We start from the raw sequence: 26,924 nt of genomic DNA, 5'->3' as shown, positions 1-26,924 counted from the left end.
TGATAGAAGATTTTTTTTTTCTCAGATGATTATTTAAACAAATAAATAGCTTATAATATAATACTGTATTAGTCCTGGTGGCCGTTTAGAGTAGCTATGGCTTCAGTTAACACACTCCAGCTGCTGTTGACAACAGCGTTGACATTTCTGATGTGGCAGACAAACTGCTTATGTGACAAAATGATTGCGATTGAAAGTCATCACATGTAAACACCAGATCGGTTTAGATAACGGCTCATGTAAACACCAGATCGGTTTAGATAACGTCTCATGTAAACACCAGATCGGTTTAGATAACGTCTCATGTAAACAGTCCACTAAATCTTTCAATCGGTACACACAAAAATGATTACTGCCCGTTAGGGCTGTCATTTTTGAAAAAAATCTAATTCGAACGGAATTAAAATATCAAACAATGCATTCGAATATATTCAATTATCTACAACGCCGTCATCTCCAGCAGCTGAATGTGTTTACGGATGCCATAGCAACTCTCAACGGCCACCAGGACTTATACGGTTTGATAAAAGCTATTCATTTGTTGTAAAGTGGAATAATCATCTCAGAAAAAATAAATTCTAATGTCAGGCGCAGTTAAAGTAGTTAATGATTGTTTGCTTACATAGGCGTAGGGACAGTGTCATTATGCCAACATTATCTTGATAACTTCTTATGAAATAAAAAGTTTATCCCTCGGAAAAATGTATTTTCCTCTCTTGTCATGCTTGGAGCATGAGCGCGACGTGTGCTCTTCAGTGGTGAAGGCGCGCGCGGTGTACATCACATAAGGACGCACTCAAAAGTAATCCGGTCAGGTCATTTACATGGTGAAATGTTTCATTTGATCGATTCATGAAAAGGTTTATCCACCCATCTCAAAACGATTACAATTTCATTCAGTTTGAGCATTTTGATTACGATTGATCAGGTATTTATATGGAGCATTTTCCTTCAGATTGGACTTTTAAACTGATTGCAGTGCTCCATGTAAACGCACCGACAGTAAAAACAATTGCGCTACATGGCACTTTAAAAACCGGATAGTTTATTTATAGTTCGATTACGGATATTTCACGTCATCTTCGAATGCATATCGAAAAGTGACAGCCCTTGTCCGTCACTGGCTTGGAGGAACAGTCGCGTGCAGTCCTACATCACCGGACTAATTTGCCTAATCTTCTCGGAACTTTATCGCGGTCGAAACGCAGACAGCTGCAGGTCTGGGGGGGAGAAAAGTTCCTGTAAAAAAGTTCCTGGTACAAATTGTTCCGGGTAATTTTGGTGGAAACGGGGCTTAACACTCACACTCACTAACACTCACTCTTTCTAACACTTACACTCACTAACACTCACTCTTTCTAACACTTACACTCACTAACACTCACACTCACTAACACTCACTCTTTCTAACACTCACACTCACACTCTTTCTAACACTCACACTCACTAACACTCACTCTTTCTAACACTTACACTCACTAACACTCACACTCTTTCTAACACTTACACTCACTAACACTCACACTCACTAACACTAACTCTTTCTAACACTCACACTCACACTCTTTCTAACACTCACACTCACTAACACTCACTCTTTCTAACACTTACACTCACTAACACTCACACTCTTTCTAACACTTACACTCACTAACACTCACACTCTTTCTAACACTCACACTCACTAACACTCACACTCACTAACACTAACACTCACTCTTTCTAACACTCACACTCACACTCTTTCTAACACTCACACTCACTAACACTCACTCTTTCTAACACTTACACTCACTCTTTCTAACACTCACACTCTTTCTAACACTCACACTCTTTCTAACACTTACACTCACTAACACTCACTCTTTCTAACACTCACACTCACTTACACTCACTCTTTCTAACACTTACACTCACTCTTTCTAACACTCACACTCTTTCTAACACTCACACTCTTTCTAACACTTACACTCACTAACACTCACTCTTTCTAACACTCACACTCACTTACACTCACTCTTTCTAACACTTACACTCACTCTTTCTAACACTCACACTCTTTCTAACACTCACACTCTTTCTAACACTCACACTCTTTCTAACGCTCACACTCACTAACACTCACACTCACTAACACTCACACTCACTAACACTCACACTCACACTCACTCTTTCTAACACTCACACTCACTAACACTCACTCTTTCTAACACTCACACTCTTTCTAACACTCACACTCTTTCTAACACTCACACTCTTTCTAACACTCACACTCACTAACACTCACTCACACTCTTTCTAACACTCACACTCACTAACACTCACACTCTTTCTAACGCTCACACTCACTAACACTCACACTCTTTCTAACACTCACACTCACTAACACTCACTCTTTCTAACACTCACACTCACTAACACTCACTCTTTCTAACACTCACACTCACTAACACTCACACTCTTTCTAACGCTCACACTCACTAACACTCACTCTTTCTAACGCTCACACTCACTAACACTCACACTCTTTCTAACACTCACACTCACTAACACTCACACTCACTCTTTCTAACACTTACACTCACTAACACTTACACTCACTCTTTCTAACACTCACTAAAACTCACTCTTTCTAACACTCACTCTTTCTAACACTCACACTCACTAACACTCACTCTTTCTAACACTCACACTCACTAACACTCACTCTTTCTAACACTTACACTCACTAACACTCACACTCTTTCTAACACTCACACTCACTAACACTCACACTCTTTCTAACACTCACTCTTTCTAACACTCACGCTCACTAACACTCACTCTTTCTAACACTTACACTCACTAACACTCACACTCTTTCTAACACTCACACTCACTAACACTCACACTCTTTCTAACACTCACACTCACTAACACTCACTCTTTCTAACACTTACACTCACTAACACTCACACTCTTTCTAACACTCACACTCACTAACACTCACACTCACTAACACTCACTCTTTCTAACACTCACACTCACTAACACTCACAATCTTTCTAACACTCACACTCACTAACACTCACTCTTTCTAACACTTACACTCACTAACACTCACACTCTTTCTAACACTTACACTCACTAACACTCACTCTTTCTAACACTCACACTCACTAACACTCACTCTTTCTAACACTCACACTCACTAACACTCACACTCTTTCTAACACTCACACTCACTAACACTCACTCTTTCTAACACTTACACTCACTAATACTGACACTCTTTCTAACACTCACACTCACTCTTTCTAACACTCACAAACACTCACACTCACTAACACTCCCTCTTTCTAACACGTACACTCACTAACACTCACACTTTCTAACACTCACTCTTTCTAACACTTACACTCACTAACACTCACACTCACTAACACTCACACTCACTAACTCACTCTTTCTAACACTTACACTCACTAACACTCACACTCTTTCTAACACTTACACTCACTCTTTCTAACACTCACACTCACTAACACTCACTCTTTCTAACACTCACACTCTTTCTAACACTCACACTCACTAACACTCACTCTTTCTAACACTCACACTCACTAACACTCACTCTTTCTAACACTTACACTCACTAACACTGACACTCTTTCTAACACTCACACTCACTAACACTCACTCTTTCTAACACACACTCACTAACACTCACACTCTTTCTAACACTTACACTCACTAACACTCACACTTTCTAACACTCACTCTTTCTAACACTTACACTCACTAACACTCACTAACACTCACACTCACTAACACTCACACTCACTAACACTCACTAACACTCACTCTTTCTAACACTTACACTCACTAACACTCACTCTTTATAACACTCACACTCACTAACACTCACACTCTTTCTAACACTTACACTCACTAACACTCACACTCACTAACACTCACTCTTTCTAACACTTACACTCACTAACACTCACACTCTTTCTAACACTTACACTCACTAACACTCACTCTTTCTAACACTCACACTCTTTCTAACACTTACACTCACTAACACTCACACTCTTTCTAACACTCACACTCACTCACACTCTTTCTAACACTCACACTCACTAACACTCACACTCTTTCTAACACTCACACTCACTAACACTCACTCTTTCTAACACACACTCACTAACACTCACACTCTTTCTAACACTTACACTCACTAACACTCACACTTTCTAACACTCACTCTTTCTAACACTTACACTCACTAACACTCACTAACACTCACACACACTCACACTCACTAACACTCACTAACACTCACTCTTTCTAACACTTACACTCACTAACACTCACTCTTTATAACACTCACACTCACTAACACTCACACTCTTTCTAACACTTACACTCACTAACACTCACACTCACTAACACTCACTCTTTCTAACACTTACACTCACTAACACTCACACTCTTTCTAACACTTACACTCACTAACACTCACTCTTTCTAACACTCACACTCTTTCTAACACTTACACTCACTAACACTCACACTCTTTCTAACACTCACTAACACTCACACTCTTTCTAACACTTACACTCACTAACACTCACTCTTTCTAACACTTACACTCACTAACACTCACACTCTTTCTAACACTTACACTCACTAACACTCACTCTTTCTAACACTCACACTCTTTCTAACACTTACACTCACTAACACTCACACTCTTTCTAACACTCACACTCACTCACACTCTTTCTAACACTCACACTCACTAACACTCACACTCTTTCTAACACTCACACTCACTAACACTTACTCTTTCTAACACTTACACTCACTAACACTCACTCTTTCTAACACTCACTAACACTCACACTCTTTCTAACACTCACACTCACTAACACTCACTCTTTCTAACACTCACTAACACTCACACTCTTTCTAACACTTACACTCACTAACACTCACTCTTTCTAACACTTACACTCACTAACACTCACACTCTTTCTAACACTTACACTCACTAACACTCACACTCTTTCTAACACTTACACTCACTAACACTCACACTCTTTCTAACACTCACACTCACTCACACTCTTTCTAACACTCACACTCACTAACACTCACACTCTTTCTAACACTTACACTCACTAACACTCACTCTTTCTAACACTCACACTCACTAACACTCACACTCTTTCTAACACTTACACTCACTAACACTCACTCTTTCTAACACTTACACTCACTAACACTCACACTCTTTCTAACACTTACACTCACTAACACTCACACTCTTTCTAACACTTACACTCACTAACACTCACACTCTTTCTAACACTCACACTCACTCACACTCTTTCTAACACTCACACTCACTAACACTCACACTCTTTCTAACACTTACACTCACTAACACTCACTCTTTCTAACACTTACACTCACTAACACTCACACTCTTTCTAACACTTACACTCACTAACACTCACACTCTTTCTAACACTCACACTCACTCACACTCTTTCTAACACTCACACTCACTAACACTCACACTCTTTCTAACACTTACACTCACTAACACTCACTCTTTCTAACACTCACACTCACTCACACTCTTTCTAACACTCACACTCTTTCTAACACTCACACTCACTAACACTCACACTCTTTCTAACACTCACACTCACTAACACTCACACTCTTTCTAACACTCACTCACACTCACTAACACTCACACTCTTTCTAACACTTACACTCACTAACACTCACACTCTTTCTAACACTCACACTCTTTCTAACACTCACACTCTTTCTAACACTCACACTCACTAACACTCACTCTTTCTAACACTTACACTCACTAACACTCACACTCTTTCTAACACTCACACTCACTAACACTCACTCTTTCTAACACTCACACTCACTAACACTCACTCTTTCTAACACTCACACTCTTTCTAACACTTACACTCACACTCTTTCTAACACTCACACTCACTAACACTCACTCTTTCTAACACTCACACTCATTAACACTCACACTCTTTCTAACACTCACACTCACTAACACTCACTCTTTCTAACACTCACACTCACTAACACTCACTCTTTCTAACACTTACACTCACTACCACTCACTCTTTCTAACACTTACTCTTTCTAACACTCACACTCTTTCTAACACTTACACTCACTAACACTCACACTCTTTCTAACACTCACACTCACTAACACTCACACTCTTTCTAACACTCACACTCACTAACACTCACTCTTTCTAACACTTACACTCACTAACACTCACACTCACTAACACTCACTCTTTCTAACACTCACACTCACTAACACTCACTCTTTCTAACACTCACACTCACTAACACTCACAATCTTTCTAACACTCACACTCACTAACACTCACTCTTTCTAACACTTACACTCACTAACACTCACACTCTTTCTAACACTTACACTCACTAACACTCACTCTTTCTAACACTCACACTCACTAACACTCACTCTTTCTAACACTCACACTCACTAACACTCACACTCTTTCTAACACTCACACTCACTAACACTCACTCTTTCTAACACTTACACTCACTAATACTGACACTCTATTAACACTCACACTCACTCTTTCTAACACTCACAAACACTCACACTCACTAACACTCCCTCTTTCTAACACGTACACTCACTAACACTCACACTTTCTAACACTCACTCTTTCTAACACTTACACTCACTAACACTCACACTCACTAACACTCACTAACTCACTCTTTCTAACACTTACACTCACTAACACTCACACTCTTTCTAACACTTACACTCACTCTTTCTAACACTCACACTCACTAACACTCACTCTTTCTAACACTCACACTCTTTCTAACACTCACACTCACTAACACTCACTCTTTCTAACACTCACACTCACTAACACTCACTCTTTCTAACACTTACACTCACTAACACTGACACTCTTTCTAACACTCACACTCACTAACACTCACTCTTTCTAACACACACTCACTAACACTCACACTCTTTCTAACACTTACACTCACTAACACTCACACTTTCTAACACTCACTCTTTCTAACACTTACACTCACTAACACTCACTAACACTCACACTCACTAACACTCACACTCACTAACACTCACTAACACTCACTCTTTCTAACACTTACACTCACTAACACTCACTCTTTATAACACTCACACTCACTAACACTCACACTCTTTCTAACACTTACACTCACTAACACTCACACTCACTAACACTCACTCTTTCTAACACTTACACTCACTAACACTCACACTCTTTCTAACACTTACACTCACTAACACTCACTCTTTCTAACACTCACACTCTTTCTAACACTTACACTCACTAACACTCACACTCTTTCTAACACTCACATTCACTAACACTCACTCTTTCTAACACACACTTACTAACACTCACACTCTTTCTAACACTTACACTCACTAACACTCACACTTTCTAACACTCACTCTTTCTAACACTTACACTCACTAACACTCACTAACACTCACACTCACTAACACTCACACTCACTAACACTCACTCTTTCTAACACTTACACTCACTAACACTCACTCTTTATAACACTCACACTCACTAACACTCACACTCTTTCTAACACTTACACTCACTAACACTCACACTCACTAACACTCACTCTTTCTAACACTTACACTCACTAACACTCACACTCTTTCTAACACTTACACTCACTAACACTCACTCTTTCTAACACTCACACTCTTTCTAACACTTACACTCACTAACACTCACACTCTTTCTAACACTCACACTCACTCACACTCTTTCTAACACTCACACTCACTAACACTCACACTCTTTCTAACACTCACACTCACTAACACTTACTCTTTCTAACACTTACACTCACTAACACTCACTCTTTCTAACACTCACTAACACTCACACTCTTTCTAACACTTACACTCACTAACACTCACTCTTTCTAACACTTACACTCACTAACACTCACACTCTTTCTAACACTTACACTCACTAACACTCACACTCTTTCTAACACTTACACTCACTAACACTCACACTCTTTCTAACACTCACACTCACTCACACTCTTTCTAACACTCACACTCACTAACACTCAAACTCTTTCTAACACTTACACTCACTAACACTCACTCTTTCTAACACTCACACTCACTAACACTCACACTCTTTTTAACACTTACACTCACTAACACTCACTCTTTCTAACACTTACACTCACTAACACTCACACTCACTAACACTCACACTCTTTCTAACACTTACACTCACTAACACTCACACTCTTTCTAACACTCACACTCACTCACACTCTTTCTAACACTCACACTCACTAACACTCACACTCTTTCTAACACTTACACTCACTAACACTCACTCTTTCTAACACTTACACTCACTAACACTCACACTCTTTCTAACACTTACACTCACACTCACTAACACTCACACTCACTAACACTCACACTCTTTCTAACACTTACACTCACTAACACTCACACTCTTTCTAACACTCACACTCTTTCTAACACTCACACTCTTTCTAACACTCACACTAACACTCACACTCACTAACACTCACTCTTTCTAACACTCACACTCACTAACACTCACTCTTTCTAACACTCACACTCACTAACACTCACACTCACTAACACTCACACTCTTTCTAACACTCACTCACACTCACTAACACTCACACTCTTTCTAACACTTACACTCACTAACACTCACACTCTTTCTAACACTCACACTCTTTCTAACACTCACACTCTTTCTAACACTCACACTCTTTCTAACACTCACACTCACTAACACTCACTCTTTCTAACACTTACACTCACTAACACTCACACTCTTTCTAACACTCACACTCACTAACACTCACTCTTTCTAACACTCACACTCACTAACACTCACTCTTTCTAACACTCACACTCTTTCTAACACTTACACTCACACTCTTTCTAACACTCACACTCACTAACACTCACTCTTTCTAACACTCACACTCACTAACACTCACACTCTTTCTAACACTCACACTCACTAACACTCACACTCACTCTTTCTAACACTCACACTCACTAACACTCACTCTTTCTAACACTTACACTCACTACCACTCACTCTTTCTAACACTTACTCTTTCTAACACTCACGCTCACTAACACTCACACTCTTTCTAACACTTACACTCACTAACACTCACACTCTTTCTAACACTCACACTCACTAACACTCACACTCTTTCTAACACTCACACTCACTAACACTCACATTCTTTCTAACACTTACACTCACTAACACTCACATTCTTTCTAACACTCCTTCTCACTCTCTCACTAACTCTCTCTCACTAACACTCTCTCACACTCTCACTCACATTCTTTCTAACACTCCCTTTCACTCACACTCTCTCACTCTCACTAACACTCTCTCACACTAACACTCTCTCACACTAACACTCTCTCACACTAACACTCTCTCACACTAACACTCTCTCACACTAACACTCTCTCACTAACACTCTCTCACTAACACTCTCTCACTAACACTCCCTCACACACTCACTCTCTCACTAACACTCTCTCTCACACACTCTCTCTCTCTCTCTCTCTCTCTCTCTCTCTCTCTCTCTCTCTCTCTCTCACATAAAATGGCAAAAGATCAAAGTAATTCAGAATCTCTTTCTTTAATGCATTTAATCGGCCAGTTAACACACTCGATCAGTCCTGTAGTTTAAAGTCTCTCTAACTCCAGCATGTTTGATGTGTGTGTGTGTGTATGTCTCTCAGTGTGTGTGTGTGTGTGTGTGTGAGAGAGAGTGTGTTCACACTCTCCTCATCCGGCCAGCCTCTGCGTCACCACCTCGCGGTACATGATGGAGATGTAGATGAAGAGCAGCAGGATGACGAAGAAGTCGTCCATGAAGCCCAGCAGGCCAAGCGCTCCCTCAGGCAGCAGGTCCAGCGGAGAGGCCAGATAGGCCAGAGCAGCCAGAACACACAGCAGGATGCGGAGCCGGAACATCCAGAAGAGCCCTCCCACCGAGAAGAGCTCTCTGAAGGCATGGCGGAGCAATGTGGGGACGTCCCTCAGGCGGTCCGGCAGCTGCACACACACACACACACACACACACACACACACACACACACACACACACACACGTCAATTATCTGTGACACTCGAACTGTAAATGTGTTAAAGTGTGTATGGATATCGTGGTCTGTAATAAAGAAGCTGTCTGACAGATGTTTCTGAAACAGCAGCACCTCCTGCTGGCGAGCCACACACAGCACATGCAGATTAAAGGCTGATTTCACTGATCGGAGCACAGGAGCTCTCCCTGTTATTCTCACTGGTGCGTTCACATGCACGCTCTTGAGCCGATTGTCCCTAATAATCCGGCACTGATCTTGGCCATGTAACCGCAGTAACCTGTTTTCTTTGATCGGAGTAAGCTCATAAACGGCGTGAGCATAAACCGCTCGACTCTGATTTTGCGCTGCATGTAAACGCATTAACCTGCTTTCTGTCGGCCTATTGAAGAGCTCGTGTGATAGGGGACAAACTCACACTCACAGCAGATTTAACTATTAACGATTTTAGCAACACATTTCTAACATTTATAATGCGTTTAGAATTTTTGTATAGAATTGCCTTTACAGGGACTCTAAGATGTGCTCATCTCAGTCAGCAGACGAAGAAGAGGTTCAGTCAGAACGCTGCATCTGGAGCTATCGTTTGATTGATTGACAAATGTATCGATTCATCTATTGACTAATTTATTGTTTAATCTATTGACTAGTTTATCGTTTAATCTATTGACTAGTTTATCGATTAATCTATTGACTAGTTTATCGATTAATCTATTGACTAGTTTATCGTTTAATCTATTGACTAGTTTATCGTTTAATCTATTGACTAGTTTATCGATTAATCTATTGACTAGTTTATCGTTTAATCTATTGACTAGTTTATCGTTTAATCTATTGACTAGTTTATCGTTTAATCTATTGACTAGTTTATCGTTTAATCTATTGACTAGTTTATCGATTAATCTATTGACTAGTTTATCGTTTAATCTATTGACTAGTTTATCGTTTAATCTATTGACTAGTTTATCGATTAATCTATTGACTAGTTTATCGATTAATCTATTGACTAGTTTATCGTTTAATCTATTGACTAGTTTATCGATTAATCTATTGACTAGTTTATCGTTTAATCTATTGACTAGTTTATCGATTAATCTATTGACTAGTTTATCGTTTAATCTATTGACTAGTTTATCGTTTAATCTATTGACTAGTTTATCGTTTAATCTATTGACTAGTTTATCGTTTAATCTATTGACTAGTTTATCGATTAATCTATTGACTAGTTTATCGTTTAATCTATTGACTAGTTTATCGTTTAATCTATTGACTAGTTTATCGTTTAATCTATTGACTAGTTTATCGTTTAATCTATTGACTAGTTTATCGATTAATCTATTGACTAGTTTATCGTTTAATCTATTGACTAGTTTATCGTTTAATCTATTGACTAGTTTATCGTTTAATCTATTGACTAGTTTATCGTTTAATCTATTGACTAGTTTATCGTTTAATCTATTGACTAGTTTATCGATTAATCTATTGACTAGTTTATCGTTTAATCTATTGACTAGTTTATCGTTTAATCTATTGACTAGTTTATCGATTAATCTATTGACTAGTTTATCGTTTAATCTATTGACTAGTTTATCGATTAATCTATTGACTAGTTTATCGTTTAATCTATTGACTAGTTTATCGTTTAATCTATTGACTAGTTTATCGATTAATCTATTGACTAGTTTATCGTTTAATCTATTGACTAGTTTATCGATTAATCTATTGACTAGTTTATCGATTAATCTATTGACTAGTTTATCGATTAATCTATTGACTAGTTTATCGTTTAATCTATTGACTAGTTTATCGATTAATCTATTGACTAGTTTATCGATTAATCTATTGACTAGTTTATCGATTAATCTATTGACTAGTTTATCGATTAATCTATTGACTAGTTTATCGATTAATCTATTGACTAGTTTATCGATTAATCTATTGACTAGTTTATCGTTTAATCTATTGACTAGTTTATCGATTAATCTATTGACTAGTTTATCGATTAATCTATTGACTAGTTTATCGTTTAATCTATTGACTAGTTTATCGATTAATCTATTGACTAGTTTATCGATTAATCTATTGACTAGTTTATCGATTAATCTATTGACTAGTTTATCGATTAATCTATTGACTAGTTTATCGTTTAATCTATTGACTAGTTTATCGTTTAATCTATTGACTAGTTTATCGTTTAATCTATTGACTAGTTTATCGATTAATCTATTGACTAGTTTATCGTTTAATCTATTGACTAGTTTATCGTTTAATCTATTGACTAGTTTATCGTTTAATCTATTGACTAGTTTATCGTTTAATCTATTGACTAGTTTATCGATTAATCTATTGACTAGTTTATCGTTTAATCTATTGACTAGTTTATCGTTTAATCTATTGACTAGTTTATCGTTTAATCTATTGACTAGTTTATCGTTTAATCTATTGACTAGTTTATCGATTAATCTATTGACTAGTTTATCGTTTAATCTATTGACTAGTTTATCGTTTAATCTATTGACTAGTTTATCGTTTAATCTATTGACTAGTTTATCGTTTAATCTATTGACTAGTTTATCGTTTAATCTATTGACTAGTTTATCGATTAATCTATTGACTAGTTTATCGTTTAATCTATTGACTAGTTTATCGTTTAATCTATTGACTAGTTTATCGATTAATCTATTGACTAGTTTATCGTTTAATCTATTGACTAGTTTATCGATTAATCTATTGACTAGTTTATCGTTTAATCTATTGACTAGTTTATCGTTTAATCTATTGACTAGTTTATCGATTAATCTATTGACTAGTTTATCGTTTAATCTATTGACTAGTTTATCGATTAATCTATTGACTAGTTTATCGATTAATCTATTGACTAGTTTATCGATTAATCTATTGACTAGTTTATCGTTTAATCTATTGACTAGTTTATCGATTAATCTATTGACTAGTTTATCGATTAATCTATTGACTAGTTTATCGATTAATCTATTGACTAGTTTATCGATTAATCTATTGACTAGTTTATCGTTTAATCTATTGACTAGTTTATCGATTAATCTATTGACTAGTTTATCGTTTAATCTATTGACTAGTTTATCGTTTAATCTATTGACTAGTTTATCGATTAATCTATTGACTAGTTTATCGATTAATCTATTGACTAGTTTATCGTTTAATCTATTGACTAGTTTATCGATTAATCTATTGACTAGTTTATCGTTTAATCTATTGACTAGTTTATCGATTAATCTATTGACTAGTTTATCGATTAATCTATTGACTAGTTTATCGATTAATCTATTGACTAGTTTATCGATTAATCTATTGACTAGTTTATCGATTAATCTATTGACTAGTTTATCGATTAATCTATTGACTAGTTTATCGTTTAATCTATTGACTAGTTTATCGATTAATCTATTGACTAGTTTATCGTTTAATCTATTGACTAGTTTATCGATTAATCTATTGACTAGTTTATCGATTAATCTATTGACTAGTTTATCGATTAATCTATTGACTAGTTTATCGTTTAATCTATTGACTAGTTTATCGATTAATCTATTGACTAGTTTATCGTTTAATCTATTGACTAGTTTATCGATTAATCTATTGACTAGTTTATCGTTTAATCTATTGACTAGTTTATCGATTAATCTATTGACTAGTTTATCGTTTAATCTATTGACTAGTTTATCGATTAATCTATTGACTAGTTTATCGTTTAATCTATTGACTAGTTTATCGATTAATCTATTGACTAGTTTATCGTTTAATCTATTTGTAGTAGTAGGGGATTTTACCATTTTTTTCTTTTTGCGTTCATTATCCTTTATATGAGACTGGGTGTGCACGATAATTAGGGCCAGTGTATGTAAGTGTGTAGACAGGAAACCTTCGAACGTAGATTGTCATACCCGCCCCTCTTCCGGTTATCGGTGTCACTAGAGTGGAGGTAAGTGACGGAGGTGATGTACGGCTTTGCGTGGTTGTAAAGTTGTTAAAGTGTGTTTCTTTGTCTCTGAAGTGATCGCTGTAGTCGTCTGAGTGACGTGCCCTGGGAATTGCGTTAAGCGCTCATTGAAAGCTTTAAGGTACGCCGGCGATCACCGTTGTGGTGCGGGTTTATTGTTAGTTGGGTTTAATGGGGGTTATTGTGTTTCTAACAGGACATTTGCGAGTGTATCCTGACATCGGGGTATGTATGATCTAGTGAATGCTCGTATTACAGAAGTAAATTTGATTGACTTGGAGTAAATCTTTGCTTGATGGTTATGTTTTGTTTTGCAGTCTCATGTGTACCACGTGATGGTTAACCCAGGTCGTGCTGCTGTTTTTCGTGATTAGATGTTTGGGTGTTTGCTGTGAATTGTTTTCATAATTTGAGTAATCCCTGTATTTTGCTTTTCTTTCTTTATTAGTGTGGTTTGTTATGTTTGTATTGCAGTTTGGCCATTGCGACTAGGACCATAAGTTGTGTTGTATTCAATAGCGGAGGTGCCATTTTAACAAACTGTCACTCATTGATAGCTTTGTGGTCCTTATAGTGCCGCTGAGGTTGGAGGGATATTATCCATGTACCAGCTGATTTGGTCTTTCACCAGGATTGTCTGATTTGTTTTGTATATTTGCACTGTACTGATTTTTCTTTCCTTTCTTTTTCAAGTCGAGGGAGCGCGCGGAGGGGGAAGGCTAGTCACCTGGGTGAAACACATTTGCTGTGAGGGTGATGCACCAGGGTTGGCACCTCTTGTTTTGGTTTGCTGTGCACACATAAGGGGTGGAACACTTATTTACAGCTAGGTAAGCTCTAGGCTTGTTTTCTTTTTCTTTTTTTCTTTTCATTTATTTATTTTTGTTAATGTATTTATTTGGTGAACAGTGCATTGTTTTTGTGTTCGTTTGTTTGATCTGATGCAGTATCTGAATCAGGCATGATTGGAGGAGTCTTTTTCTAACCATGAGCATTGATATGTTTAGTATTATTACAATAAATGTGCTAGTGATTTATACCATTTATTTATACCCGACTCTGTCTTTCCACTGCACCACCGACCTGTTCCTTTCTTATTTCCTTGGGTGTAATTCCCAAGGTGGCGTAGTCAGTGATATCTGGATTATACTATATAATACTGTGTTACGGTCGGTTACATATTGACTCATTTATCGATTAATATCTTAATCTATCGACTAATTTATCACAATAATTTTCCAAAATAACAATCCTTTACTCGCCCTCAAGCTGTCTCAAACCTGTGTGTCTTTCTTCAGCTGAACACAAGGGGAGATATTTTGAAGAATGTCAGAAACCAAACAGTTAACTGGAGCCGTTGACTGCCATAGTATTTTTTTCCTACTATTTTTCAATGGCTCCAGTTAACTGTTTGGTTTCTGACATTCTTCAAAATATCTCCCCTTGTGTTCAGCTGAAGACACACACAGGTTTGAGACAGCTTGAGGGCGAGTAAAGGACGACAGAATCTTCATTTTAAAGTGAGCTACCCCTTTAAACTCATCATTCAGTAGTGTCCTATAAAAATATGTAAGCTCGAGAGCAGACGGGTCAAAACTCTTGGAGCGCGGCTGACCCGCTCAAGCATGCTCTTTGTGTGTGTGTGTGTGTGTGTGTGTGTGAGACTCACGGAGCGCGGCTGACCCGAGTACCGCCGGTTATAGTCATTGATGTCTGTGAGGATCTGAGCTGGATCCGGCCCGTCTGGAGGCGGAGCGATGCCGCTGTCTTGGAAAAGCGGAAAGAGCAGGGTCACCTGACAAAACATTGAAGGTCAAAGGTCAACACACAGGTATCCTGACAGGTTGAGCTGCTTTAGAGTGGGCGGAGTCTCACCGTTTGCCTGCAGATGGGGCAGTTAATGGCTCCGAGCCACGACCCATAGCGCCAATAGGCCACGATACACGGGCCTGAGGAGACACTAGAATTAGTCCATCAGTGTGAGTGTGAGAGAGTGCGTGTGTGTGTGTGGGCATGTTTTGTGACATATGAGGACACAAATGTGTATAATGCCATGGGTATGACACAGGTATTACAGGAGAGGGTGAAATATGAGGACATTACCCATGGCCCCACTTTACAAAAGGCTTATAAATCACACAGGAGGAGTTTTTATGAGAAAGTAAAAATGCAGAATGTTTCCTGTGATGGGTAGGTTTAGGGGCAGTGTGTGTGTGTGTGTGTGTGTGTGTGTGTGTGTGTGTGTGTGTGTGTGTGTGTGTGTGTGTGTAATGCGTAGGCTTAGGGGCAGTGTAAGGGGATAGAAAATACGGTTTGTACAGTAGAGCTGCAACTAACGATTATTTTTTCTGTCGACTAATCTAACGATTATTTTTTCGATTAGTCGACTAATCTAACGATTAATTTTTTTACCCTTTGAAATTTTTCAAAATTCTGTGGCACCCCCTCACATAAGTTAGGCTAGAGGTGTAACAGTACAGACTGCTCACAGTTCACTTTGTATCACGGTTTTAGGTTCACGTTTCAGTACAGTTCGGTATTTGCAATGTTCAGGGGAAAAAGGACTACTGTCAAATGAAAATAAAGAAAATAAGAACAGATAACTTAAATAGAAGCAGCAGCACAAATAAATACTACTGAGCAAAGATGAGAACAAAATAAACAATGCTTTTCAGGATTTTCAGGTGGGTCTAACATTAGTTTTTAGGTAGAGAAATGGAATTAAGTAATCAAAAGTAAAAAAAACACACATTTAACTGTTTAAAATTAAAAAATAATCCTTATGAAACTTACAAAAGCTATTCAGTCAGGAGCAGTGAGTGATGTCTTTATCTTTTGTTTGACATTAAACAGACAGCAGTGAAGGCTACTGCCCCTTTAAGACCCACGGATAGTCGTCGTATTTTCTGTATAAAGTTCACTTAAGGCATAGAGTAGGCTATGACATTTTGACATACTTTTTGTGAGTTTGTCCGTTTAAGCACAGGATTTGAAAGATAACTCAATATTTGCGCGCATTGGAACGAGTGCACAAAGACAGATCTTCTCATTCGCGTCTCCTGGCTACACGGGGGTGATGACGGTGAAAATGACTGCTCATATGCTGTACGTGTACAGCAGCACTCGCATGCGTTTTATCAAGTTTACAAAGAGAGACCGTTTTGCCCATGTTTTTCTTTTATTATCGCTGTTGTTGTAGTGTATACCTGAGGAGTCAGCACGTGTATCCATCGACAGAAACATACATACAGCATTATTTTCAAGTTACAACCCATATTAAAGATGCGTCATCAGATGCGAGATGAACCGAAGTGTAAGTGTGTCCCCGCAACTTTTGCTCGGGATCCCGGTTGGGAAACACTGGTCTGTATTGATTGACACCGCGCTGGTTTGTTTAGAATTATATGAGCGCCGTGACCGCGCGCTGCCACGTGATGAAGGCGTGTCGCAACTCTGTTATTCAACTGCTCTGGTTTTAAAAGCTATGTCATACTAAATGCGCCAAAATGCAATAAAACTTGTTTTACGGTCGAATGCAACGCGCGCGTGTGTGTGTGTGAGTGAGTAAGAGACACGCAAAAGGGCGGAGAGAGAATTTAAGGAAATGCAGCTAAACGAATATGCGTGCGTCTTTTAAATAGCGTAAAAATGAATGAATGACGAATGTGGTGGCCGTTATTGATTATGTGGCAGTCCGCCACAAATTAGTCTATGTGTGGGAAACACTGTTTGGCCTCTGTTTAAAGTATTCCCATACTTTTGATATTCGCGGTCTAGGTTTTTGTGATAGAACCAGGAGCAGAAGCCAACATTACGTGAGATGAACGTCTGACACGACGCGTCGACGCATTTCACGAACGTCGACGTATTTCCGTAGTCGACGTCATCGATGACGTCGACGCGTCGTTGCAGCACTATTGTACAGTATAAAAAACATTACGCCTATGGAATGTCCCCATATGTCACAAAAACAAACGTGTGTGTGTGTGAGTGAGAGAGAGAGAGTTAGTGAGTGAGTGAGAGTGTGTATGTGTGAGTGAGTAAGTGTGTGTGTGTGTGTGTGTGTGAGAGAGTGAGAGAGAGTGAGAGAGAGAGAGAGAGAGAGAGAGAGGTTACATTGTGTCATTCTTCAAACGTTATGGGAACGTTACATTGTGTCATTCTTCAAACGTTATGGGAACGTTACATTGTATCATTCTTCAAACGTTATGGGAACGTTACATTGTATCATTCTTCAAACGTTATGGGAACGTTACATTGTGTCATTCTTCAAACGTTATGGGAACGTTACATTGTATCATTCTTCAAACGTTATGGGAACGTTACATTGTATCATTCTTCAAACGTTATGGGAACGTTACATTGTGTCATTCTTCAAACGTTATGGGAACGTTACATTGTATCATTCTTCAAACGTTAAGAGAACGTTACATTGTGTCATTCTTCAAACGTTATGGGAACGTTACATTGTATCATTCTTCAAACGTTATGGGAACGTTACATTGTGTCATTCTTCAAACGTTAAGAGAACGTTACATTGTGTCATTCTTCAAACGTTATGGGAACGTTACATTAGAATGTTCTCTGAAACAAGTAACATTTAAAAGAACCTAAGACAACTATCCAACTAAAATATTTTTGCAAGAAACGCCACATGAATGCTGTATAAATAATGTTTTTGTTTATAAAAGATAACTCTGAACGGATGTTCTATTACAGTTTTTGCCTGTTACTTGAACACTATAGACCCATGCTTAGACTAAAATAACACAACTTGAAGCTTTTGTTCCCATACCTCAAACACATGTAGCCATATCTTAAACGAAAGCACTGCTTAGCACTGCACTCTGAGAGAGAGAGAGAGAGACTTGACTTTAACAATCCTTTAATTACAACTTTCCTTAAAACTTACATAATTCCATAAAACCTACATAAAATATGCATTACATAACACAAAACACAACAAACAAACAAACAGGCCTAAAGACTACTCAACCTTTTTTTTTTTTTTTTCTTTTTTTTTTTTCAAACAATAAAAAACTATATATTCATTTGTAAAAAACCATCAATACCAATTTCACATAAACAGTTTTTCACTCCCCAAGTATAATTAAAAGTCTCCATGTCTTTAACCAGTTGAAAATAGGCGTATTCCACCTTTATCCTTGATTTTATTAGGCATTTTAAAATTGACACTGCATCAGTTAAACCCGTACCATTTATTTTACTTTTGCGTGATAGCCATACTGCCATTTTAGCCTGCCCAAACAAGAAATTTAGAATCACATGAACCTGCTTCCTATTTTTACTGTACTTGGGCCCATAAATAAAAAGTATCGGAGAGAAAACTTCTCCCAAAACTCCACACCATTCTTCTAGCTGAGATAGCAAAGCTTTCAATCTACCACAGTGAAAAAATAAATGAAAAATAGTTTCGGTTTGTCCACAAAAAGGACATCCATCCTCTACCTGTGGATCAAGGTGCGCTCTGTGTCTGTTTGTAGCTATTAAACCATGCACAATTCTCCACTGAAGGTCCCCAGACCTCTTCTCAATGGGAGCCTTGTACAAGGTCCCCCAGCTACCTTTAGGGGAAGTTTCTGGTCCAAAACTCTCCTGCCACTTAGATTCTTTTATTCCTTTCAAAGAGTTCATATGTGAGACTTTGACACATGTGACATACAGTGCTTTTTTCCCAGTTCCACTGAAAAGTTCTAGTTCAGGAGTCCTGAAGGTAAGCAAAGCCCCTTCCTTTTCTTGAAAATCATCCAAAGCAGGTGCAATTTTTAACTCTGGGAAGGAGGCCTCTGTGTCTCCATTGGCTGTTTCAAACTCATGCTTAAAATCCTTAGGTAAGCATTCAAGAAGATCATTCAGCAGTCTCTCTGTCAAACGAATTGACTTCACACCCAGCTTAGCAGCCAGCATCTCAGCACCCATCCATTCTTTTTTTGTTATTAAATGTCCGATCTTTGTAATCCCAGCATTCCTTAAAACAGTCCTCATTGATGCCGACTTCAAAATTTCCAAGTCCATCAGCGGATTATGCAACAGAGGTTCTTCTCCCATCCAAAGGCCATGCACATCCTTTAGACTCCTTGATACACTTAAACTTTCCCAAGCTTTCAGCATAGACCGATAAAAGAGAGTCAATCCAGACAAGTCTAGTCCTTGAGTGTCCATAAGAAAAAGATGCCGATCCAGTCCCATCCGGCCTGCTTCTCTCAGAAGGGAACAAGCTATCCCAGCCCAGCTTACATCTTTTCCATAGAGTAGTCTTTTTGTTGTCTGGAGCCTAAAAGTCTTTATCCTACTTTTGATGTCGACCAATCCTTGGCCTCCTTCTTGTCTCGGTAGATATAGCACAGGAGCTCTTAGCCAGTGCTGCCCAGACCAGAAGAATTTCACTAGATGTTTTTGCACATTCTCCACCAAATCCTCAGGTGGTTCTAAGACAGCCATTTTATGCCATAAGGATGAGGCTACAAGGTTGTTACAGACCAACACTCTTCCCCTGTACGAGAGCTGGGGGAGCAGCCAATGCCAGTGAGACAACCGAGCCGCCACCTTTTCCAACAGGCCCTCCCAATTCTGCTTCTTATAATCCTCCCTTCCTAAGAAAACCCCCAAGTACTTTAGTCCAGACCTGCCCCACTGTAATCCACCCGGAAGACTCGGACTATTATGATCTAACCCACACCACAATGCATCACTTTTATTCCAATTCACTTTGGCAGACGAAGCTTTCCCGTAACTCTCTAAAACATCGGTTAAAACCTGAACATCATATTGATTCTTTAACACAACAGTGATATCATCAGCATACGCTGAGATTTTTACACAATCATTGAAAACTAACACATTTGTCTGTAAACCTGTTAGTCTTTTCCTTAGTTTACATAAGAGAGGCTCAATGACCAAACTGTACAGTTGCCCTGAGAGCGGGCATCCCTGTCTTATGCCCCTCTCTACTTTAACAGGAACACTCAGTCCACCTGCCATCTTTATCATACACGTTGCATCATTATACAGCAATTTGATCATTTCAACAAAATTTCCCCCAAAACCAAAAGCCTTTAAAACTCTGAAAAGAAACTGGTGATCAACTCGATCAAATGCCTTTTCTTGATCTAGTGATACAATTCCTATATCAACGTTATTTTTCAAGGCATAATCAATAACATCACGTACTAAATGCAAATTGTCTGTGATACATCTCTCTTTTATACAATAGGATTGATCTTTATGTACAATACTATGCAATACTTTGTTTAACCTATTAGCCAAACACTTTGATATTAATTTATATTCAGAACATAAAACTGCAACTGGTCTCCAATTTTTAATTAAGGTAAGATCACCTTTCTTGGGAAGTAATGTTAAAACTGCTCGTTGACAACTTTTAGACATCAATCCCACCCGAAAAACTTCTTTTAACACTTCATAGAAATCAGCACCAATTAATGTCCAGAAGTGCTTATAAAATTCACCAGGAAGTCCATCTATACCTGGGGTACGACCTGAAGCAAGTCCTAATACTGCATCACTTAATTCCACAAAGGTGATTTCTGATTCCAGCATTTGTTTCTCTTCAGCGGTTAAACAGGGAAGATCCTGTAAAAGTTCATTTTGCCTCTCCTCGTCTGTCTTCTCAGCAGAAAATAACTCTGAATAAAAGTCCACTGCCAATCTTCGCATTTTTACAGGATCACTTGTATCTTGACCATGACTATTTTTCAAACTATACATTTTTTTTTCTTGTACATTTTTATGTTCCAAGTTAAAAAAAAAAGAAGTAGGCCCATCCATATCTTTCATTGATAAAAACCTGCTCCTCACAAGGGCACCTTTGACTTTCTCGTTTAGGATAGAACTCAGTTTTAATTTCTTGTCAGTCCACTCTTGTAAATTAGCAGAAACATTTCTCATCATTTTCCCTTCAATGTCTAGAATCTCTTTCTCGATCCACTCCAAAGTCCGTTTCAAAGACAAAGTTGAAAAAGATGTATACTGTTGACAAAAGTCCCTTATATGAGTTTTACCAATTTCCCACCAAAGAATTATATTTTCATATCTACTTTTTTCCCTTTTCCAAGTTTCCCAGAAAATTTTAAAAGACTCACAAAAACTTTTATCTTGTAGTAATTTTACATTAAAGTGCCAATAGGAACTCTTATTCCTTGTTGACATTAGTGTGAGGTCAACAGTAATAAGCTTGTGATCAGTGAAATGTGTGGGAACAATAGCTGTATTTACCACTCTGTTTTTCATATTCTTTGATAAGTACAATCGGTCTAAGCGTGCCGCTGAAATTCTCCCCTCATTCACTTTTACCCAACTATATTGTTTTACCAAAGGATTGTTTTCTCTCCAAATATCTGTCATATTAAAAGTTTCAATGATTTTAGTTAAAACAGAAGGTGAATGAAAATTAGGCTCTTCTCCATTCCTATCCAATGAAGGATCAAGTGTACAGTTCCAATCCCCTCCTAGAAAAATCAAATCATTCACCTGCTGTTGTTTTAAAAATATCCTCAGTTTATTAAAAATGTTTATCCTATCCAACCCACTATTAGGCGCATAGATATTAATAAAGACAAAAAACAGCCCATTAATATCCACTCTAACTGCTATTAGTCGTCCCGGTTCTATTTCTTTTTTTGACAGGATTTTGAATTTAGTGGTAGGAGAAAAAATAATAGCAGCCCCTGCACTCAAGTTAGTGCCATGAGTGAGAACACAGTCATTGCCCCACCACAGCCGCCAGTCAACCTCATTGTTCACGTCACTATGAGTTTCTTGCAAAAAAGTTACATTTAAATTTTTCAACCTAATAAATTCTAAAATAGTTTCTGCCTTCCTCCTGTCCCTCATCCCATTAACATTCAATGATCCCACCCGTAAAGTCTCCAGAAGAAGAGAGATGAAAAAGAAAACAGATAAGAAAAGCATCTTGACCATAGTGATTAGTTAGTTTTTTTCCCCCTCTTTTGTCTAACTTTTCCGATTTTACTACTTTTTTGTCGGATTGCAGTAATGTGTTTCTTTAATCTAAAACGCTTCTGCTGTGAAAGCTCCTCATGATTACTATGTCTCCTTGCCCACATAACAGATGTTACAAATTTGTCCACCCGGAAAAAAATCACTCACTTCAACTTTTTTACCCTTTGTATCATCAAGAAACTCACTAATTTGAGCTACAGTGTATAAATCTTCCTTCATCACTTTTGACATCTCTTCTCCTTCAAGCCATTGTTCCTCGTCTCTCATGCTATCATCAGTACATTGAGACACTCCATCCAATTCATCTACGGAGCCTTCCTCTACTGCTTGTACATCAGTCGCATCCTCACTAACCATATCACCAACTTCACTTAAATGCCTGGCCACAGCATAACTGCATGCAGCTCTCTCAACTTCAACATCACCATCGCTTTCACTCACCTCATTGTGCCCAATGACTCTTTCAGAAGGCCTTTTCTCTGCCACTCGCTTTTTCCGTGTCGTTGTACTTTCCTGGGTATCAGTACTGTCGTTGTTAATAGGCGATCCGCTCTCCGTTGGATTGACAGGCAAACGCTGTTCATTATCCACTTTCTTATGCGGACAAAATAAACGTTTGTGACCTAAATTTCCACATTCAAAGCACTTAAGATTGTCAGTACTTGCATACACCATGTATGTGTTTTCTTCATTATTCACACGGAACGAAATCTCTAACGTACGCTCAGGTGAAGTTAGAAACATCAAAACTTGCCGTCTAAAAGACAGAACGTGTTTCAATGCCGTGTTTTTACATCCTAATGGAATCATTCTAACAGGGCTTGCAATTTTTCCATATCGTGTCAATTCCTTGATGATTGCATCATTTGAGATGAAAGGTGGCACATTTGAAATTGTTACTTTAGTAGCCGGAGCCGCTAAAGAAGTCACGGGCACAAACGTTTCATTAATCCAGATTCCACTCTCCGTCAACTGGTTTACTAACTGCTCCGTTTTCAAAAACACTACAATAGCCTTGTTCATTCGTGATGCTGAGAGAATGTTTTCAAAACCTAACAATTAGAGAGAGAGAGAGAGAGAGAGAGAGAGAGAGAGAGAGAGAGAGAGAGAGAGAGAGAGAGAGAGAGAGAGAGAGAGAGAGAGAGAGTGTGTGTATGTGTGTTAGACTCTACTGTACTGACCGCAGAACAGATGACCACAGTTCGTCTCTACGGGCAGGACGGCCTGCTGCAGACACACAGGGCACGACATGTCCGAATAGAACTGATGCCTCGGGTGTGAGGATAACCCCTGAGAACGCACACACACACACACGTGATGTTATTGAATATAACACACTGACCCAATAACCTGACCTGAATAATGACTGACCTGCACCTGAGCAGACACACACACACACACACACACTTTTTATATCAGTCTGCAAACGTCTGGGACTGAGGAGACGAGCTGCTCAAGTTTAGGAATAGGAATGTTGTCCATTCTTGTCTAACACAGGCTTCTAGCTGCTCAACTGTCTCAGGTCTTCTTTATCGCATCTTCCTCTTTATGATGCGCCAAATGTTTTCTAATGGTGAAAGATCTGGACTGCAGGCTGGTAGGGCTGGGCGATATGGCCAAAATTTCATATCCCGATATAGCTCATTTGATATCCCGATAACGATATACATAACGATATAGCAATTTTTCTGTTAATTCAGTTTATGAATAGTCTATACAAAATTGCAATGTGGAAATGCAGTGAAATAATATACAAAACAAATAAAGGTAGTATGGACTACATTTTTATTTTATTTAGAACCTTTTTTTCAAGCAAGACTGTTGGTAAAGTTAACACCTGCCTAGGGATGTTAACCGATGACCGTTTGACCGATGGTTGACCGTATCAACGTTAACCGATCAAAGTTGTCGGTAAAAAAAAAAAAAGTCTCTAAATTAGGCTTAATACTAAATACTCTAAATACAGTGGACTAAACGCTACTACAATTAGCCGTCTCATTCCAAAATCTTTTTCTGTGAAGTGAACATATCCCTCACACTCAATTTTTCATAACTCGCCTGTTTGTACTTAATAAACCAATAAAAACATTTGACGCGAGGTCACAGCGTTTGGATTTGTGCGCTCACAAGGTTTGCAAAAAGTAAACAGGCTAAAACACTCGAGGTTAGAGCCGGGGCAGACGACAGTATGAAGCGTGCATTTCGCTTAAGATGGGCTTACATTTGGAAATATATTACATCTTCATTTCAGTGGTAACACATAAGGTGTTGATCGTCTTTCTTTATTATTGTTAGCACTACCTCGAACTAAAGCGGCGTCTCTTCAGAGCTGTCATTTTCTTAAATGAGCCGCGGCAATGTTTCAAATGAGCTTCTTACGCTAGACAAATGCCTTTATTTTCAACGAGATCACCTTGTACCCAAACCATTTCGAAACTAAGGAGCCATTTGTCCTCTGATTACAAACAAGCTCCTCTGCGGCGCGTTTGCGGGACTCGTGTTTCACGCTGTGGGGGATTTAAAAAAAGTGACGTGAGTGGAAGGGAGGCGGCAGCGCTAGGACAGTGTGTGTGTGTGTGAGTGAGTGAGTGAGTGAGTGAGTGAGTGAGTGAGTGAGTGAGTGAGTGAGTGAGTGAGTGAGTGAGTGAGTGAGTGAGTGAGTGAGTGAGTGAGTGAGTGAGTGAGTGAGTGAGTGAGTGAGTGAGAGAGAGAGAGAGAGAGAGAGAGAGAGAGAGAGAGAGAGTGTGCGCGGCTCACGGCTGTTATTTTAAATAGCGCAGCATATTTTAAACTAATCGGTTAACCGGTTTCAACCGGCTAATGAGGCTCGGTGGTCCGTCAAGAAAATGTTTAGTTTTCGCCATCCCTACACCTGCCATTAAAATATTTCAATATATGGCTATATGGTGTGCCACGCGTAAAAGCCCGTTGCAGCGTCTGTGTCTGAAGTTTGTTCAGACTCTGGCATAATTACTCGGAGAATTATTCTGGTCTGAACCGCGACCGTCTTCCTCCGTGTTTGTTTATGTATTGCAGCGTCCATGGGCATGCCGTGGCTTGAGGTGCATCTTGACGTAAAGTTCTGCCGTAAACGCCTTATCGTGGCGTAAGCGATAGAGCCTTATATAAAACGATAGACATTTTCTATCGTCCAGACGATATATTTCGTCATATCGCCCAGCCCTACAGGCTGGCCATTTCAGTGCCGGATCCTTCTTCTGCGCAGCCATGATGCTGTAATTGAAGCAGTGGTCTGGCATTGTCATGTTGGAGAAGGCGAGGTCTTCCCTGAAAGAGACGCCGTCTGGATGGAGCAGATGTTGCTCTAGAACTTGGATAGACCTTTCAGCATTGATGGCCTTTCCAGATGTGTAAGCTGCCCATGCCACACACACTCATGAACCCCAGACCATCAGAGATCAGCTTCTGAACTGAGCGCTGAGAACAACTTGGGTTGTCCTTGTCCTCTTTAGTCCGGATGGCGTCCCAGTTTTCCAAAAAGAACTTCACATTTTGATTCGTCTGACCCCAGAACAGTTTTCCACTTTGCCACAGTCCATTTTAAATGAGCCTTGGCCCAGAGGAGACGCCTGCGCTTCTGGATCATGTTTAGATATGGCTTCTTCTTTGACCTGTAGAGTTTTAGCCGGTGACGGCGAATGGCGCGGTGGATTGTGTT

At 38.8% G+C, this 26,924-nt stretch overlaps 1 protein-coding gene across 2 annotated transcripts in view; it reads right to left on the bottom strand.

Moving 5' to 3' along the window:
- Nucleotides 1-9,778: 9,778 nt before the first annotated feature.
- The window catches only part of rnf170 (ring finger protein 170), a 346,071-nt gene continuing 328,925 nt past the window's right edge, over nt 9,779-26,924 (bottom strand). For both annotated transcript variants that reach the window (XM_067439803.1, XM_067439802.1), the window contains exons 4-7: nt 24,427-24,535; nt 16,118-16,191; nt 15,912-16,037; nt 9,779-10,216 (exon numbers count right to left, since the gene is read on the bottom strand). In XM_067439803.1, coding sequence (XP_067295904.1) covers nt 9,947-10,216; nt 15,912-16,037; nt 16,118-16,191; nt 24,427-24,535 — 579 coding nt within the window. In that variant the 3' untranslated portion in view covers nt 9,779-9,946. The remainder of the gene's footprint in view (nt 10,217-15,911; nt 16,038-16,117; nt 16,192-24,426; nt 24,536-26,924) is intronic.

Source organism: Pseudorasbora parva, chromosome 3 (genome assembly GCF_024679245.1).
Source record: "Pseudorasbora parva isolate DD20220531a chromosome 3, ASM2467924v1, whole genome shotgun sequence".
Taxonomy (NCBI): domain Eukaryota; kingdom Metazoa; phylum Chordata; class Actinopteri; order Cypriniformes; family Gobionidae; genus Pseudorasbora; species Pseudorasbora parva.
Note: the sequence above shows the minus strand (reverse complement) of the source record. Positions and strands in the feature narration are given on the sequence as shown.